The sequence below is a fragment of the Belonocnema kinseyi genome, chromosome 3, assembly GCF_010883055.1.
Source record: "Belonocnema kinseyi isolate 2016_QV_RU_SX_M_011 chromosome 3, B_treatae_v1, whole genome shotgun sequence".
Classification (NCBI taxonomy): Eukaryota; Metazoa; Arthropoda; class Insecta; order Hymenoptera; family Cynipidae; genus Belonocnema; species Belonocnema kinseyi.
This window is the reverse complement of record NC_046659.1, coordinates 53,593,793-53,611,783: the sequence shown is the minus strand read 5'-3', so window position 1 is coordinate 53,611,783 and position 17,991 is coordinate 53,593,793. Positions and strand designations below refer to the sequence as shown.

The window sequence follows — 17,991 nt, the reverse complement described above, 5'->3', positions numbered from 1 at the left end:
AACTAAAATCCTATAATTTAAGTGTATCTCGAAAAGTTTTTAAGACATTTTTTGGACAAAGTTCCAGAATCCGCCCTATACTTTTCGCAATAGGTTCAGTTAATCAAAAGCTAATAATTTAAAATCTCGGAAAAAAACGATCGACTTTTTGTGTTTAGAGTATATGATTTGGGATGCTAGAAGAAGCATGTTTCCATGACTAACATTCCATGAGCTGAAATTAATTTGAAAAGTGCACTGAAAAAATACTCTACGTTATTCTAATAAATAAAAGAATAACTATTAGAAATAAAAACCAATTGGATAAAGTGGAAGAAAATCTGTTAGTATTTTTTTGTCTTAAAAAAATATTGTACAAACTTCTATACTTGAGCAAACTTACTGTTGATCTGGGATTCTTCACTCGCTTGAATAGTCTCGACCTCCCCGTTAGTTGTACCGTTGCTGGAAGCCTGTGAAATTATAGTAGTCGTTTTTACGACTACCGTCTGATTTTGAGTCGCAGACTCGGAAGTTTTCGAAGTCACTTCCATTTTAAGTCCTGCCAGTCGACTGTGAAGATCTTCAGAAGACGTCGCATTTTTAAAAAGCGAACTGTTACTGTTGAACAAAAATTTCAAATGCCAATTATTAAACAAAATTACGTATTATTTCTAGAATAACTCTGCAATAATAACATAAACGACAAACAAGTTATATATTTAACCGACAAAAACTTCTTTTAAGGAAATTGGTGTTAAGCAGAAAGTTAAATATTTTAATCTTCAAATTACTTAATTTTAATCCAACTCTTATTACTTTGTTATTCTGCAAATATAAGAAATTCCGACAAAGACAAAATTTTTAAGCCTAAGTAACATTTCGGAAAACTTTATTCCGAAAAAAATTGATGTAAAATCGTTTTTTCATTTTTTTAAAAATTTTATACGACTTCTTCTTGTACCAGTCTCCTTAAATACGTTTTAAACGGAAAAAACTCGCCAAGTACTTACAGCAAATGATCTTTGACACTATCGATGGTAATATCCCCAACTGAATTCTGATCCTGACGATCGTCATCTCCATTAACGTCCGTAGTGCTTGCAGCAGTTTTAAGCGAAGGCCCCTTGGGAGAATCTTCTCCTTCAGCTAAAATTTATGTGTGGAAAGTTCGGGACTAAGCTTACTATAGCCATCGAGGAATGAGACTTTTGCCTAGTGAATTAGGTTTCTCAAAAATGCTCTAAATTTAAAAATTATATTATACAAACAGCAAAGCACATTTACGAATAAGTTCAGGGGTTATGTTTGCGAAGCGATTACGTACTTTTAGTGATACGTGCAATTCCACATTATGTTTAATGGGATTAATTCGAGGAGGACGAAACAAAACTTACGTGCAGTATGAATGATTTGCTTTTTGATAATAGATAATTGACGAATTCAATTGTAAAAGAGCAAAGATACTATTGATTTTAGATTTGCTTATACTCACTAGACCCAGATAATCCATTTTCCGTGATATTTTTGGAGATCGATTCTGACTGATTATCCTGACCTTCGTCTTCTGTTCCATTTTCGGTGCTCCCTATTTCGACACTGTCTTCCTTAGTATCTGTGGAAAGCTGCCTTGCATTTAGTGGCAAGTTTAACGAGCAATGGGCTCTTATTCCTTTTGAAGGAGTTAAAGAAATTCGCTGGAGTTCGGAACTCGAGTGAAGATATAAAGCTTCGGCTGACCTTGTGAAAGTCAGAGACGAAATACCGCTGGAAAGAACAAGAATTGTGCATTAGAAAAAGTTTAAATTATAAAGAGTAAGAATTGTTGAAAGTGTTTAATTCGTTTAATTACAATAAAAATGCGAATTTGGAAGAAACAAAACAGTGTCGATTCTGCGAACAATTTTAAATCCGCGGAGTCTTTTGATTACATTTTTTTAATTTCCCATTCAATTAAAGTTTATGCTGAAGTTTCCATTAATCTAAATAAAAATAAAAATGAACAATGCTTACAATTTTTTCTATACATTCCTGACTTTTCTAAATAAAGGAACACTATTCGCATTTATTTTTGAGAAATATTAAGTTCCATTTTGTTCAGAAACTACATCAGTTCCTTTCCCAATATTGAACAAAAAATTCAACTGTAATATTTTATTTGAATATTCTGTGCGGTATTTCGAGGTACTGTTAGGCTTTATCGAACCATGAAACGAACATCCTGAAAGAAACATCCTTCTCCGAGAATACCTTTGTCAAAGGACCAGCGTGTCCCCATAAAATCGATTTTCATACATTAAAAGTTGCGTAACTGTTTTATGTTTCAATTTTTAAAAAAAGTTCTTTTAAGCTATTTGTTAGCTCTATGGAATCGCAAAGAGAGCACTTTAAACAAGATAACCATGTGCTAGAAAGCTCAGGCCAAAGATCGACGAGCACCAGAAAGCTTCAATTTTTACACATGAAAATTTGCGTAACTGTTTAATTTTTTAATTTAACAGAAAAAGAAGAAAACACTTCTGAGCTATTGGTTAGATTTATTGAATCGCAAAAGGAGCGATTTAAAAAAAGATAAGCATGTGCGAGAAAACCCTGGTAAAATATCGGTGCGCACCAGAAAGCTTAAATTTTAACACATACGACACACTTCAAAAACTCAGAAACGACACGTGCCCTGAAAATCAATGATGCCGCGGTAACATTACATTATGAAGCATGGCACTTACGTCAACAAGCATCGTGTTACAGGCTTTTCTTCCTAGACCTACTTTCGGATCGACCTGGGCCAAAATCTTCTACAGGGACACGAGTTAGGTGGAAACAAATAGTTTAAGCTAATAATCCGAATTTTGGGAAATTTGACACTTACGTCCGTATGCAGTGTGGTCCTTTACTTCATAGTTAGAAATGTTAAAAATAGCAGTTTCCAAATTGAGCTATTTCTAATTTTAAACACGTGAAATCAAATAATTTAAGACACAAGAATGGCAAGGATTGATTATCAGGTTTATTAGCTGCCACTCCAATAAAAACATTTTTAAATAACAAAAACCTTAAATATTTAAAATTGGCCAGCTAAATCCATTTAAATTTGTAGGATTTAAAAAAGAAGCTTTCAAAGCAAAATAAAGTTTTAATGTAGCGTTAAAGATTAACCATCTTAAATTTGAACATTTAGGAAGTTCTGAAGATTCAATCGAACGAAATCCTCATTTGATTTTTTGTTAAACTCAAATTTATCCAGAGATATTGGATTTTTTATAAAGAAAGTAATACATTTTCCAAAAACAAATAAATTGAATTGTTAAAAAAAACTGAAAAAATAATTCAAGCCAAATTCGAGTACAGTAACATGAAAATGATATTTAAAATTTGATTTAATTGTTAAAAACATTCTATTCAAACAAATACTCCAGTGAAACAGTTTGTCGTCTGTCCATGGGCCTTCCTAGATTAAAAAATGGTTTAAAACTTTAGCAATTGTTTGATATAATTTTGATACAACAATTTTGAATATAATCTTTATATTTTTTTAGTCTATCTTTATTTATTCTGAACAGCGAGTTGATTCAATTAATATGTTTAGAGATAAAAAAAAATCGTACACTTGAAATGGCGTATATTGTGATACGGTCCCAGCCGTACGAACTGAGTGTTTGTCCGAGCGCGCAAACTAAACTTGTGAAATTCACTGAAGTTCTAAAATTTAAAAAATCCAAAACCATGGGAAAATCCATTTTAGATGTCAGAGAATCCTAAAAGTCGTTCTCAGCAAAAAACAAACTAGGCCGGATTCACTTCTTCTTGTAGAGAACGGCTCAATTGGATAACAATAATTATTGTATAATTTTGAAATCAAATGTCTAAGCATTAAGTTGCGTGATTTACAAGCTGAAAAAATGAATAATATTATGTGTAGAGAACTTAAATTGGAACAAAAATTAAAAATTGAAAGTAATCTTAATTGTAAAAGTTACAATAAATTGATCTGCTTTAAATGTTTAGAGCTGTACTTTTTCATTTTGAAAACATTGTATAATATTATAAGTTTTAGTTCAACAGTGAAGGCAGTTTAAAAATTAATAAGTACACTCCATCTAATACGACAACTCCCGTCTGAGTAAGACCGAGCTAAGAACTGCTTAACTTCAGTGATCGAACGAGAAGTCCGTGAACGAGAAATTTTCTGTCTTATCACAGAATAAGCTCTGAAAATAAATAAACATATAAAAACGATTTGCTTCTTAAATTCTACCTCTTGTGTTTTATTTTAATATCATGAATCGTTTCTAAAAGACAAATTTATATTTGAAAGAGAGAATACGTCTTGTTGCGGACTTTATTTCTAGGATTTTTTCCAACCTTTTAAACAAATGTTTTTTCCAAAAATGATTGAAAATATAACAATTGTATGAAGGAAAGTCTTCTACAATAAAGAAAACGATTCTCTAATGTTTGTTCTGTAACAGGTGTATTGTTTACGTTGACGATAAGAATTCTCGTTACTGGTATAAATTTCTGTCTTTATCTCTGTGAATAAAATTTCAAGTTTTTCTTGGTCCGGTCGACATTCTTATTTATAAGCATTCAAATTCAAGAAAACCTAAAATCCTGATGCAATTAAAATTGAATGAAGTCTAAATTTAAAATCACTCGAAATTATTAAGGGACAACAATCTAAAATTCAATCATAAAAACGATTAAGACTTTCTGGCCAACCCAAGAGCATATTTAGTTTTTTATTGACTTACTTGATATCTTCTCTTTTAATAGCTGCCGTATTAACCTGCCTTCTCAGTTCTGGAACGCTGAGCACCAGACATTCTCCTAAATTAGTAAGACAAAGAAGGCACGTTTCTTCATGGATACCCGCAGGTTCTACTGGACAGGAAAATTTAGCAAAGCCCGTTTTCCGCACTCTGGATCCCTCGTGGGCTGTTAGCTTGTATTTACAGAAAGGCTTCAAAGATGGAAGATTAAAGATCTTAAACTGCTCTTCACTGGCTATGACGACTCTGTGTGGAGAAGTCATATCGGGTCCTGGGCTGACTCCTTTCTCTGCTTCAAAAGGTTCTGGCAGAGGTATACTTGCTCCATCGAGTATGGTTATTGCGATTACTGGAGCGCGGTGTTTCAATTGAATTTCTTTACCCAGAGTACAATTCACATCTTCTTCTTTGCGCCTCGCACCTGCTGGAATTGCCAGAGTGAAGACGTAGACGGTTCCGTTATTCGTACCGGCCCAGAGTGTAGGAGTCGTGTTTTGCACTGCAATAAAAGGGGTTAGTTTTAACTTTTGAAAAAGTGGTATTTTAAAGTTTAGATATAACTTTTAAATAAGCTTTTTAATTTTGTAAGAATTGAAAGAGTAAATAATTTAAATATTGCATTTAAGGAGGACAATGCGGTACTTCAAGACCATAATATCCGATTAAAAAAGTTGTACAACACGTTCTTATAAAATACAAAAAAAAACTGAGAAGATTACTTATTTCGTGTGAATTTCAGCATAGTACAAATTGGGGCGTATCAAAACATTTATTTTACCTTAGCGTCCTTAAAACCTTATTAAAAAAATTTGTAATGGATTTATCACAATACAGACACAGATCTAGGTACAATAGATAAAATTTTCACATAATTCAGACACCAAACATTTTTTTATCGTGAAATATATTTAAAATATATTTCTCATAACATATATCAAACACTTCGTGGCCAAATAGGCGAGAAAATTGATGTAACTTTAAGAAAATAGAGAAAAAGTCCATTTTTAGGGTTTAAACAATTTTAAGTTCGTTTAGACAGGGAACAGATATTTCAATAGTCTGCATTTCTTTCCCAGTAACTTATATCTCATAAAAAAATGTTCGATCTTCAAATAAGAAGGGTGCTCATTTAGTGCTCATTGTACCATCAGCAAATTTTTCAGACATACGAATGAACAAGAAATGCTTTTTCTCGACGAGAAAGTGATAATTATCCATTAAAATATGTTTTCAAAATAGCTTTTTTACTTCTAAGAATTCTATTTGATACAATTATTGAAGTTTTCGTTGACATGAAAAAATCATGGTTAGGTTTTCAAATTGAACGGAAGTTGGAAACAATTTTTCCCACATCCGACCAAATAGGCGTATTTATGCAACGTTGCCACATTGCACGCTAATTTTCTTTAAAAAATTTAATTACACCGCTTCAAAATTCATTATTATATTAAAAACAGTTCAATTATACCACTTAAAAATTAATTATTATATGCTATAAAAATAAAATAATATTTAGGATTTTCTTATAGAAATCTGTGATTTATATGATTCTGCTATGTTCCTCCTCAAGAGAACAATGGGATTTAAAATTCTTTTTAAGTGTTCAAGATAAACACTAAGAAGCTTTTAAACTGAGGATTAAAAATTCGGAATAATTCTAAATAAAAATATTGAAAGGTAATAATTTAAACAAATAATACTTACTACTTATGATGTAACTTCTCGCGAAGTAGAGGCACCGAACCATGGAACCAAGTGCATCATCAACGGGTCTTGCCTCCACTTGTCTCTCGACTGGTTTTATTAAATCTGCTGGGTTAACTTCACCGCTCGGAGAAGAAGCGATAACTGGCCTAAGATGAGAGAACAAAATAAATGACATGATTAATAATCTATAATTTATGAAAATCATACACATTTACAATTAAGAATACTAAAAAATAAAAGGGGGAATAGTACAAAACTTACGGTTCTTTCTTCTTTTCTATAACTGTGTTTCGAGCTGGACTGTTGGCGTTTGTTCGGCGTTGCGATCTTCCTTTCCTCAACCTTCTAAACGATTCCCTCAAAGATTTCTTGAATGATTTTCTTCTAGAAATCGGAGCGTCTCCTGCCCCTGAGAGATCTACAAAAGAAGAAATAATAATTAAATTGAATGAGATATTCATTAAATTATGTTGGCAATTCATTGTTGCTCCTTTTTATCAAAAATTAAGTGCAATCAATCTATTACACTACACTTATCAAAATCTAGTGTAATTTAAGAAATTAAATAAAAAACGAGTACCTATAAATAGCAAACATGAGTTTGGCTGATTTCATTTATGAAACTATGAAATGAAAACTAAATTGTGTTTTATTTAAAATATAAAATTTTAACTTGTAACGATCCGGATTAAACAACTAAATATTATCAGTGAAAAAAACTAAAATTTGCAAACTCAAACATTATAGTAATAGGTATTCGAAACTACTTAATTTTAAATTTGAAAATTTTCTAAATTGAAAATTTCACTTACAGTTTTCAAAATTTTAAACGAGAATTGCAAAAATTAAACAATAATATCCAGTGAAATTTAAAGTGGTAGGTTGGGTGTGCCAATTTTTGGCAACTCGAGCTGAAATCAAGTCTAATTCACCTCAGTAAAAAAAATCAACAGTCAAACTGCAGAGTTGGACAGTAATTCAGCAAAAATGTAATTAAAGTATTTCAATTATAAATATTTAAAGTTCGAACTTTTGTAAAATTCCTCCAGACAAATGAATTTTCAAAGAACGAGAAAACTTCTGGGCTGAAACAGATTTTTTATATTTTAAAGAAACTACTTGTGTGGTCGAATTAGGCTCATTTGCTGCCAAAATCAGTACATACAAAAATTCATTGTAATTTTTGCCCTCCTACTACAAATTTATTTTAAATATGCATAATATTTCGGATCAGAAAATAAGATCACCATCATTTCCACAATTTAAAATTATTGAAGAATTTTAAATTATTAACTTTTAAAATTGAAATATTATAAGACAAGTTAGTAAAATGTTAAGTTTAAAGTATTGAAAATTAAAATCAATCTTAAACTCCTTAAAGTTCAATTTCCATTTTTTAACTCTGGAATTGAAAACAGTTCAAGTTTGAAGAATTTACATTTAAAATTGATCAATTTTTAAATTGTCAACGTTTAACTATAAAAATATCTTATTATGTTATACATATTTAATCATTCGATTTCGAACGTATTTAGGTCAAAATTATTCAATTTCAAACGATTTTAGCTTAATACTGGATTAGACATACTAAATTATGTGACTTTAAATCTGAGAATGTTATAAATTGAATACGTTAAATCCAAAGTCTCGCAACTTTAGAATTTAATATGCAGAAAATTTAAGTGCAATTTTCAAATATACATTTTGCTAAGATATAAAACCCAGCTATATAGCAATTAGCTCTAAATTATTTATACTTTTTCAGGGTTCTAATAACCTACTATTTTGCACATTATTGTTGATTTCCAAAATATTTTGTTTCTATAAAATAGTCTACTCTTTACGTTAATGTTGGCGACATTCTTTATGATTTCTGGAGAAAGGGATTTTTAAAATATTTAGGTTTTAAGAAGCCAACTTTCAAGTGTAATAGATATTTTTGACTTTCAACTATAGAATTGACTTATCTTTCGGGTTCAGTTTCTGGAAATAAATAAATAAATCGTCTCGGAAGAACTTGAAATTGGTATCACCAATGATAATCTCTTAGAAAGCGTTGGGTTTTTTGATGTTATAAAATTCCGTTTTTCGACCTCGAAAAATCAATCGAAACTTTGTAAATAAATGGAAAAAAGGGTTAAAAAACTAGATTTGAAGTATTTTAGGTAATTTTTGAAATTGAAGGGGAAAATGAGAACTAGGTCAAAGATGAAATAGTGCGATGTTAGTTACATCACCAACTTCATTCCTATACGTCTGACTTACCATTTGGATTAAGTGTGCATTTAACGCTGACGGCCTTTGACCTCGTGTAATCAAATACTGCCAATCCATGTGCGGTACCAGCTGTAAGAAGTCCCCATTCGCTTTGTATCGCTAATGCTGTAATTGCAGCCGGAGGATACAACTGCAGAAGAGTTTGCGGTTGAAAACCGACCGCGAAAGAAATGCTAGTAGTTCTTGGTGGCAAGTGGTCATGGCCTTTCCATGCAAATCCGTCCCGATCATTCACCACATTCATCGTGACTGGCTTAATTTCCTTCTCTACAGCTTCCGAGGCGATTTTTGCCGTGATCAAGTGCCCGGCCGTGCCAGCGACCACCAAAGTCGACGAAAGAGGACAGAGTAAAATTTTCTTGACAGCGAGTCGAGGATCGTCAGAATAGGGATCGAATGTTCCCACCTTTTTAAAAGGTGGCCACTCGTCTTCCTCGTCCTCTGCAGGTTGTTCCAGTACGTCCAAGTGTTCACCGGTGAAAAGTAAGGACGAATTGTATTTGTACAATGGAGTTAATGCAACGTTGGACGCATCCCAGAATCTCACGGTTCCGTCTTCGTGACCTGTTAGCAGTAGTTCTTTGATTTTGGCTTTATCTGATTCGTCAACTGTATTAGGTAACAGAATGCCCCCATCGATGGGCCATGATTTTTCTGAGTAGAGATGCTGTGTTTGTAATTTTCCAGCAGCTTCAATTGCGTCCCAGAGTTCGTCGGGAACGTTTGGAACGTGATGAGAGCACGTTACCTGGAGAATGTATATTCAAGATTTTATTTGACCAGAAATCGACCCGGTTATTACTTAAACGAATTGAGGCAGATAACTTACCGCACTTGCGTGAAGGGATACCAGATAAGGTAGAGCCATCATCTTCCACTCAGGATGTGTCAAATCAATCGCGATGAGTTCTTCCTCGGCCAAAACTATGAGAGCTTCCGGACTTCTTGAAGCTGAGGTGTCATCTCCTTCTTCCTGTGTCTGTTTTGGTAGCACGGCGAAGAAATCAATTACCTTGGAAGTGAAGTCGAAAGCTAGGTGTTTTGATTTTGTCAGAACGGTGATCGTGTGGCGATCTCCGTAACTTGCACGTGGCATTCCACCGGAAAAGATGATCATCTCTTCACCACTGGAATACGAAAAGACAAAGAGAGAATTTAAAGAATGAAAATCCGTCTATGAGTCGTTGAATTTGCTTAAATAAACTTACTCGTCAGTAGGATAAGCGAAGATCTTTGAGATCGATTTGCAGGGCAATGGTCCGTAAAGAGTTTTAGGTTCCGGTTCAGCTTCGCTTCCAGGGCTCCGGAAGGAGTAAGATCCGTCATTGTGAGATGAAACAAAACGAGCCTCAGAGACCCAGTGCACCGATTCCAGTTGTTGGGTAGAGACGAAGGTCTGTGCACGCGAAAATAAACCCATCAGCTGCGCACACACGTCCGCCAAAACCACCAAAGACACAAACAACAGTCAGAAGAAGGAATACCAACTTTCGAACAATCGTGTAGGATTACCGGCCACCGTGTTTGTGATATTTCAGACAACACAAAAGCATTCAATTCCGTTTACGAATTTATCAAAGCGCAGGAACCAGAGTTTATTTGGTTTTGCAAGTTGAAGCCAGCAATTGAGTTTAATTGTAAGATTTATACAATCCCGGATTCAAGAGGATCGAATTTCAAATTTAAGACTGGCAAGTTCCGAATTAAATCTTTCGTTTTAGCTCAATAGATTCGTAAATATTTTTATCACTTTATACTTATAATTTGAACAAAATAATTCATCCAGGAAAGTACACTAACACCATTTATTACGCGGACACCCATTCTTTAGTTAATTCTGAAAAAAACCAGCCTATAGGATCAAAGTCATTTTGTCACTTTTTTAAGAAGCTATTGCAGAAATAGTACAAATCACATTTGTATGAAAATAATAATAAAAATCAAATATATGTACGTTTTCTTCTTATAGGTAAAAAATATAAAGGCTTAATTGCAACTAACCATTGTAAAACTTTAGTTGCTGAACCTAGAAGGACTAATATCGGGTTTTAAATACAGAATTAAGGGTGACCCGTTTTCCCCCACATATGCGCCGCTTACTCCCAGTTTATGGTATTTTAAAGAATTTAACTATAAAAAGAGCTCATAAACATTAAAACATGTTCATTATTTCAGATGTTGTTTAAAATTTAAGAAAAAATTACAATTTGCACTATAATAAAAAATTTACTTAAAAAATTGACAAAATGACTTCGTTTTGGACTCATTTCATTCAGAATTTACATAGCTTTCAATCTTTTTCAGAGAACAAAAATTTCAAATTGGAACTCATAAAATTCAGAAATTTTAAGTGACAAATAATGGGTGTACTATCACTGTATATCTATTGCATCATTTCCTTATTTTTATTTTTGGAAATGTTATATTTCAAAGACTTCGAATTACAAAACGATATAAATAAAGAAGCGCCTCTAATTTGAAAATTTTAATTTAAAAGCTGGTTTGGAAAGCATTATTTTGTTGAAAGTTATTTAATTAAAAAGCATGGCAATTTTTAAGCATTCTGACTTGAAAGACTATGAATTACAATTAAAATTTGCAATTGAAACAATCGAAAATAGCTTTTTAACCAAAGCTAACTTAGACTTTCTCCCAAAGCAGATATCGTCAGATTTCCAAACATAAATAAATATACTTTCAACATTGAAGACTTTCAAACTTTGACATCTGCTTCGATTCGTTTCCATTTTTAAATCTAATGCGCGTTTCAATGTTACTTTAGAATTTTAAAACTTCAATGGTTCAAATTAAATTTCTTTTATATTATTTTAAATGAGTTCCCAGAATTTATTTATTTGAGACTGCCGTATTGGGGTACTTGTTAAGGTAACGTTCCGAATGGTCACAAACGCCATTTCTACGATTTTTCTGAAGAGACAAGAAACGATTCCAAAAATCCAACTTTCAATATAGAAAAAAAAAACATTGTTTTAATCTCCTTCACCCATAAATTAATTTAAAATGAAAACCTTCCGAATTTACATATGTTCATATTTTAATTATAGGTACTCAAATTCGATGGATGGAGTTTAAAAAAATGGTTTAGGGTTTTCAAGTTGGACTGTTTTTCTATAAATTGAATTGAGTTTCTAATTCAAAAATTTTCTCGAGTAAATTCTATTAAATTGGGAGAAATTCCAATTCAATAAATAAAACAAATGAAAATTATCATATTCCGTCTCTTTTAAATTTTATAATTCTCTTTTTTAACTCCAAATTTGGTTAATTATAAGCAGCAATCTTTGTAGTTTCTACGTAACATTCTATGTAGCATTCACACAAATTAGCCAACCTTTGTATTCTAATTTTGAGTAATTTTCAGTGTGGCAGGTTTTAAATACCTTAACTTTGAAATTTAAAAAAATTAAATTTCAATTTTTTTAAATTAAAATTTTTTTCCGATTAAATAATGTGTAAGTAGAGATTATTTTCAATATTTCGACAAATACCCGCCCAAATATGAAAAGAAAACAAAGTTCTCTTTAAGTTTGGCAATTCCGTTACAGCTAAACTTTTTCGAGTTCAATATCTTATTATTAAAATATTTTCCTCTATTTGGACTAAAGAAAAGGGCAATAAAGGGCACTCTTAATATTTTAATTTATATTTTTGATGTGGGACAAATTAATTATTCTAGGAAAATTTTCTTTTTCGAAATCGTTGCTTATTTTTATATTTTGAAAGCATACAATTTTTTAGGTGCAAGGATTTGAATTTAAAAGCCTTACAAATATAACAGTGACTAAAGCTTAAAAATAAAACAGCGTATTAGAAAGCTTTCGGTTGGTAAAGCCTTTAAGAAGCGTATATTGCATAATGTGAAGAGCACTCGGATTTTAAGGACTTCCAATTACAATTAAAAAATTCCAGAGTTTCCTTATTACAAGAAATTGAAACCCAGTTTTTAAGGAAGCAGACATCGTATACTTAAATTTTCGCTTGAAATATGAAGAAACTAAAAGCTTGCTAGCTTCAACTTGACCATCGTGAAACTGTTTAATATCCTCGATGAAACAAATTCAGAACTTGTGATGCCTGGGTGAAGGTATTTGAAATTGTTGTAAAGCGTGCATTTAGATGGCTTAATTTACAATTAATGTTGCATTTATTGTAGACATGTAGATATTTTGTAAGCAGTAGATGAATGTGTCAACGATTACTGGTGGCTTGTGTGAAAAGACGCATGGAATTGAATATAAACTTACCTGTTGAGCACCAGGAGTTGCTTTGTTCCACAGAACCATCAGACCACGATTATATCCGATTAAAATGTTGTCTGGATGTCCAGGTTGTTCCACAATCGCTTCCACTGCTCCAGGATTAATTTTGTAGTCCGCGGGAACACTAAAATTTAAAGAGAAAAAAGCTTGAGCTTCTTCAAATTTATTTTTCAACGGATCTCAAATTTATTGGACCTTTCATTTAAACATAGGATAAACTACATAAGAGGAAAGTTTGATAACTCACTTTTGCATTACAACATCCTGATAGATGATAGTTTCTGATATCGTGAACGTTTTCAACTTCAGAAGGTAGATATTGCCGCCTTCTGTTCCCAAAAGTAGATGCTCGTTTGTGGACTCGAGGCACATGGCTGAAATCTTTTTCAGTTTTCCTTCCAGGCACAAACTCGTTACCTCAACGACCGAATTATTGTCAATTTCCCATAAGTGGAGAGAATTGTCATCGCAGAGCGAAACCAACCGACCCTGTACATTAAAAAACAAGTTACACATTATTGAATGATGCGCTGATTCTTAGTTCTAATAGATGGCATTATCTTTTACCATTTCTAAATAAATGAAGAATAGTTCGATCTTATATAAAAATATTTTTGACTAGGGGATCATAAACTTTTTTAAAAATTAAACTTCTGATCGCTTATTTATTTGAAAGAGTGTGTGTATTTCTTGATAAACCTCAAGTGTCAAGATTAACAATCCCTCTTTCCACTATCTTATCATTTCTAGGACTTCGCTAAAAAAAAGCCTACAGCGATAAGAACTTCACTCAAAGATATAAATTCCGTAACAGTTCACTCAAATCGAACAATTAAAATTGAATCATACCTTAATCTCGATTTCTTCCAAATTAGTCATTGTCGGAAAATCTAGATTTCTGATTAAAAAGTTGGTTTTAGATTCGGTAATCTTAACATTGAAATCTTCACTTGCGAGTAAAGATACACAAACTGCCTGAATTAAAAAAACTTTCCTATATCTAAATTACTTGTTCCATATCAAGAGAAGTTAACATTTTTAAATACAAGAATTCGATTGCATAAAATATTTCTAAGCCTTCAAATAAAAAAAGATCCAAAAGCTACTGTCTTAAATTTGAAAATGGTCTTAAGAAAATTAATAACAGAATTCGAAAGGATATGTTTCAGTTTCAACGTCGATTTCAACAGGAAAATCGAATTACAAATTTACAAAAAATATTGGCTTAACTAGTTAAAAATAAACTAGTTCGAAAAGTGCTTTATTTATCATAAATGAAAAGCAGACAACTTTTAAAATGTATGACTAGTGCAGAGATAATTGATATTCGGCAACGCGTGAGCGCCAGTAAGGAATTTTACATTTATTACTTTCGATCAGAATCTTTGTTTCACATCTTCGTTACCCTTAAATTACCATCATAATGTTCCGTACAATGTACAGCACTCGAATTTAAAATTTCAGGAATCCAGGAAAAGTTATTATAAAGGAAACGAACACACACATTCTGCGGAACTTCATTATTTTCCCGTTGTAACCCTGAATATTTTTTCCAAGAATGAATAAATAAAAAAAGGGTTACCACTCAATACTCAGAAGAAAATCCTTGCATAACTTCCAGTCTTTTTCAAACGTTTAAAATTAAAACAATTTAATATTTGACATATATATATTTGAAAATTAAACATTAAAACTTGAACAATTCTACTTATATGCCATTCATAATTCTACATATTTAAAAAGAAGCACTGAAAATTGTTCAACTAGTTTAACATTGCACAAAATTGAAAATTAATATTGTCTCATTAATTAATTTTCAGTAAAAAATTAATTTGACGTTTTATGTTTAAAAATTGTCCTTCAAATTTGAAATAAAATTTTATAATTTTGACGGCATCAATTCAAAAATATTTAATTTCACACGCTACTAATTTAAAATTGTCCAGATTAAAAAAAAAAAAAGAATTTAATTTTGAATTTTGCCCGAAATAAAAAAATTTAACAGTTTTAGATTTAGTATGACTCCAGCAACCGGCTAACTAGGATTATTTTAAAAGTTTTATTTTAACTATACTTTTTTTGCAAAAAACTGTGAAATTAAGCCCACGTTTAGTTTCTTTTCGTTTGTTCGTCGCCATTTTGCTATTTTTGCATCTATATTAGAAATCCTAGTTCAGGCGGATACTGGAGTAATACTGAATGTAAAACTTTAATTTTTTTGTTTCGGACCAATAGTTCTCGAGATTTTTACAACAGCGCGGACCTACCTACTTTTTGAGTTGACTTTTGACTGACGTTTTTATGTATAAAAAGCGCATAAAATATATGAAAAAATTGTTTTAAATGTAATTCAAGTGTGCATTTATTAGGCCTAATAAACCCTAAATCAATACCATTATTAATAATCTCAGACAAAATTCACAAAAATAGATTTTTTCGAGTGTTTCAAAGTAGAATACTGCCGTAAAGCATTCCTGATAAAAAATGATCCGATTTTCCAAATCAATAATTTAAATTATTATATTCTAATCGTTCTGAAACAATAATAATTCAAGTATTACGACGCTTTAATTTCTAATTCTGCACATTTGGACGATTTAAGTTAAAAAGCAAACCATTTTTAATGTTTTAATCTAAAAATATTAAATACTTTTCATCTACAATAGTTCTTTTATTTCAGACGAATTTTGTTTAATTGCTCAATATCGAAGACATCGAACTTCAAATTGGGAAAATTATTATAGCCTTCAAATATAAAACCTTGAAAGCGTATTTGCGAAAATTGCAACTACCAATTATTTGATCTTAAAGTAAATTTGTCAAATATAGATTAGAGGGGTCAAAAGAAGTATGATTGAATGTTATACAATATAAATGTTGAAATTATCTAACTTATAACGTTTCGATCTAAAATTATTTAATATCGAGAAAATTAAATTTGAAAACAACCAATTTTGTATATTTCAATCTAATTATATTGAAATGGGAATTCTTCTATAACTGAACACGCTGCTTTCGAAATAAAAATTAAGATACTTAGAAATATTAAGCATGAAAATTAAATGAATATAAAAGTAAGGATGAAAATTTAACAATCTGAAATTGTAACTGCTGCAAACTGTAAAATTTTCCATTGGAAGCGTAGGCAGTTTACTTGATTGGTTAAGTTCTTCTATTGAAACTAAAAACTAAAAAAATTGCCGCTCAGTTCCCGAAGTTTTTCCGGTTTCCAGTTTAGTGGCCATCTTAGAAAATAACTTCCTTCAATTATTAAAATCTAATTATATAAATTTGACATTTAACTTTATTGCGTGCCGCATTATAATAATTTCCTCAAATATTGAATTTTCAAAGATTTTAAGTACATAATAAATTGTTTAAACTTAAAGAAAAATATTAAACTCGAATGCTGTACGCACTCGCGGCAAATCGATCCTAGGGAGATATGCAGAGCCAAAACCCTCGGGTCCCACGAAGGCCCATTAGTGCGTGCAGCTTTTATGCACACACTAATTTAAATTACACGTGGTTACACACGTGCCTTTGCGTGGCATGATGTGCCGGTCAACTTATGCAATATTTCTCTAACAAACGGAACACGATATCGCGTTACTTGCCTTGAAACTCCAGAAGGCGTGGGACCTCAAAAATAATCATAATTTACACAACAATGTTTGTTATGACGCATCATAATCAAATATAAAAGAGATTAACTCATTCAACATACAAGATAGGTTAGGCTGCTCTAAATTACAAGTTTAAACAACTACTTCTGCTACTGTTTTCAATTCATTATGTTTTATTATTAGTTCCGCAAAATATAAATTCAAATTATCGAACTTCCGTATTTTTTTCTTGACCTTTACCTCAACAACTTCGTATTTTTCCTAAACACTACATTAATTCAATATATAATGTCAAAATATTCTTGCCATTTTTTTCTTGAACATTTAAAAACGTTGATTGTGCCTGTTACACCTCTTATTTTAAAAACACCTAGATTTTTTCTGAAAAATCAGTTCTTCACAACTTAGCTTAAAACTATTTTTTATCAATGATATAAATACGAGAAATGACTAAAAATCTAAAATTTTGATTGTCGTAAAGCTATAAAGAACGCGTTCCACTGATATAAAATTAGAGACTAAAGTAAAGGTTTTATATCTGATGAACTGTAAATTCAAAAAAGATCTAAATTAGGAGTTTTTAGTACAGTTTTAAAAATTTACCAATTAAAAACTTGGAATTTTTAAAGTTGTACAATTTCAAATAAAAGTCCAATTACAATTTGTTTATGAACTTGAATTCGTTCAAACTCAGAAAAATGCATGTAAAACCAAGTGACATTTAAATCGACTGGATAGGTTTTTCTATTAAGAATTCAAAAAATTAAGGTAATGAAAAATACTGTGATTTTCCGGCCTAAAAAAACTAATTTTAATTGCAATTTCAGTCATTTCTGTACTCTATAAAACCGTATAGTCCGATAGTCGTAAAATTTGTAAGTAAATTTAAATTTAATTCGAATTGCACTGAGAATTTTTTACTGAATGTGGTTGCAAAAAAAAATTTGACTAGCTTTGAAATATTTAAATTTGTACAATTTCTTCCCACGTATACAGTTATGACCGTTCTTTAACGAATGTTCCGCCTTAAAATGCTAGTCAATTTCACGAATCTTTGGATAATTTTAATCCTCATTCTGGGATTTCCACTTCTAAACTTCCTGCCGTAATAAAATTCTTGTTATTCTTTCAGAACAGCGTTAGTTTAATAGATAAAAAAACAGATCTTGAAAAATTCCAAGATTCAGACTACAAATAAATATTTCACTAACGTACTACTTATACTTTATTGAATATCTATTCGCTTTCTGTAAAATGAAATGGAAATTAATTTGAAGACTTTAAGAGAATAACTAGGTTATCCTTGATCGTATCCTTGATATGATCCTTGATCATATTCCTCATTTCGACACG

At 31.3% G+C, this 17,991-nt stretch overlaps 1 protein-coding gene across 3 annotated transcripts in view; it reads right to left on the bottom strand.

Annotated features, from left to right (window-relative positions):
• Window positions 1-17,991, bottom strand: part of LOC117169148 (lethal(2) giant larvae protein homolog 1) — a 45,531-nt gene that overhangs the window by 4,478 nt on the left and 23,062 nt on the right. The window contains exons 4-14 of one of the 3 annotated variants that reach the window (XM_033355357.1): window positions 13,260-13,501; window positions 12,998-13,136; window positions 9,941-10,155; window positions 9,562-9,859; window positions 8,721-9,480; window positions 6,717-6,873; window positions 6,453-6,601; window positions 4,731-5,247; window positions 1,475-1,746; window positions 993-1,128; window positions 383-600 (exon numbers count right to left, since the gene is read on the bottom strand). In XM_033355357.1, the coding sequence (XP_033211248.1) occupies window positions 383-600; window positions 993-1,128; window positions 1,475-1,746; window positions 4,731-5,247; window positions 6,453-6,601; window positions 6,717-6,873; window positions 8,721-9,480; window positions 9,562-9,859; window positions 9,941-10,155; window positions 12,998-13,136; window positions 13,260-13,501 (3,103 nt within the window). The remainder of the gene's footprint in view (window positions 1-382; window positions 601-992; window positions 1,129-1,474; window positions 1,747-4,730; window positions 5,248-6,452; window positions 6,602-6,716; window positions 6,874-8,720; window positions 9,481-9,561; window positions 9,860-9,940; window positions 10,156-12,997; window positions 13,137-13,259; window positions 13,502-17,991) is intronic. The other 2 variants (XM_033355358.1, XM_033355359.1) reach the window with 2 other exon arrangements.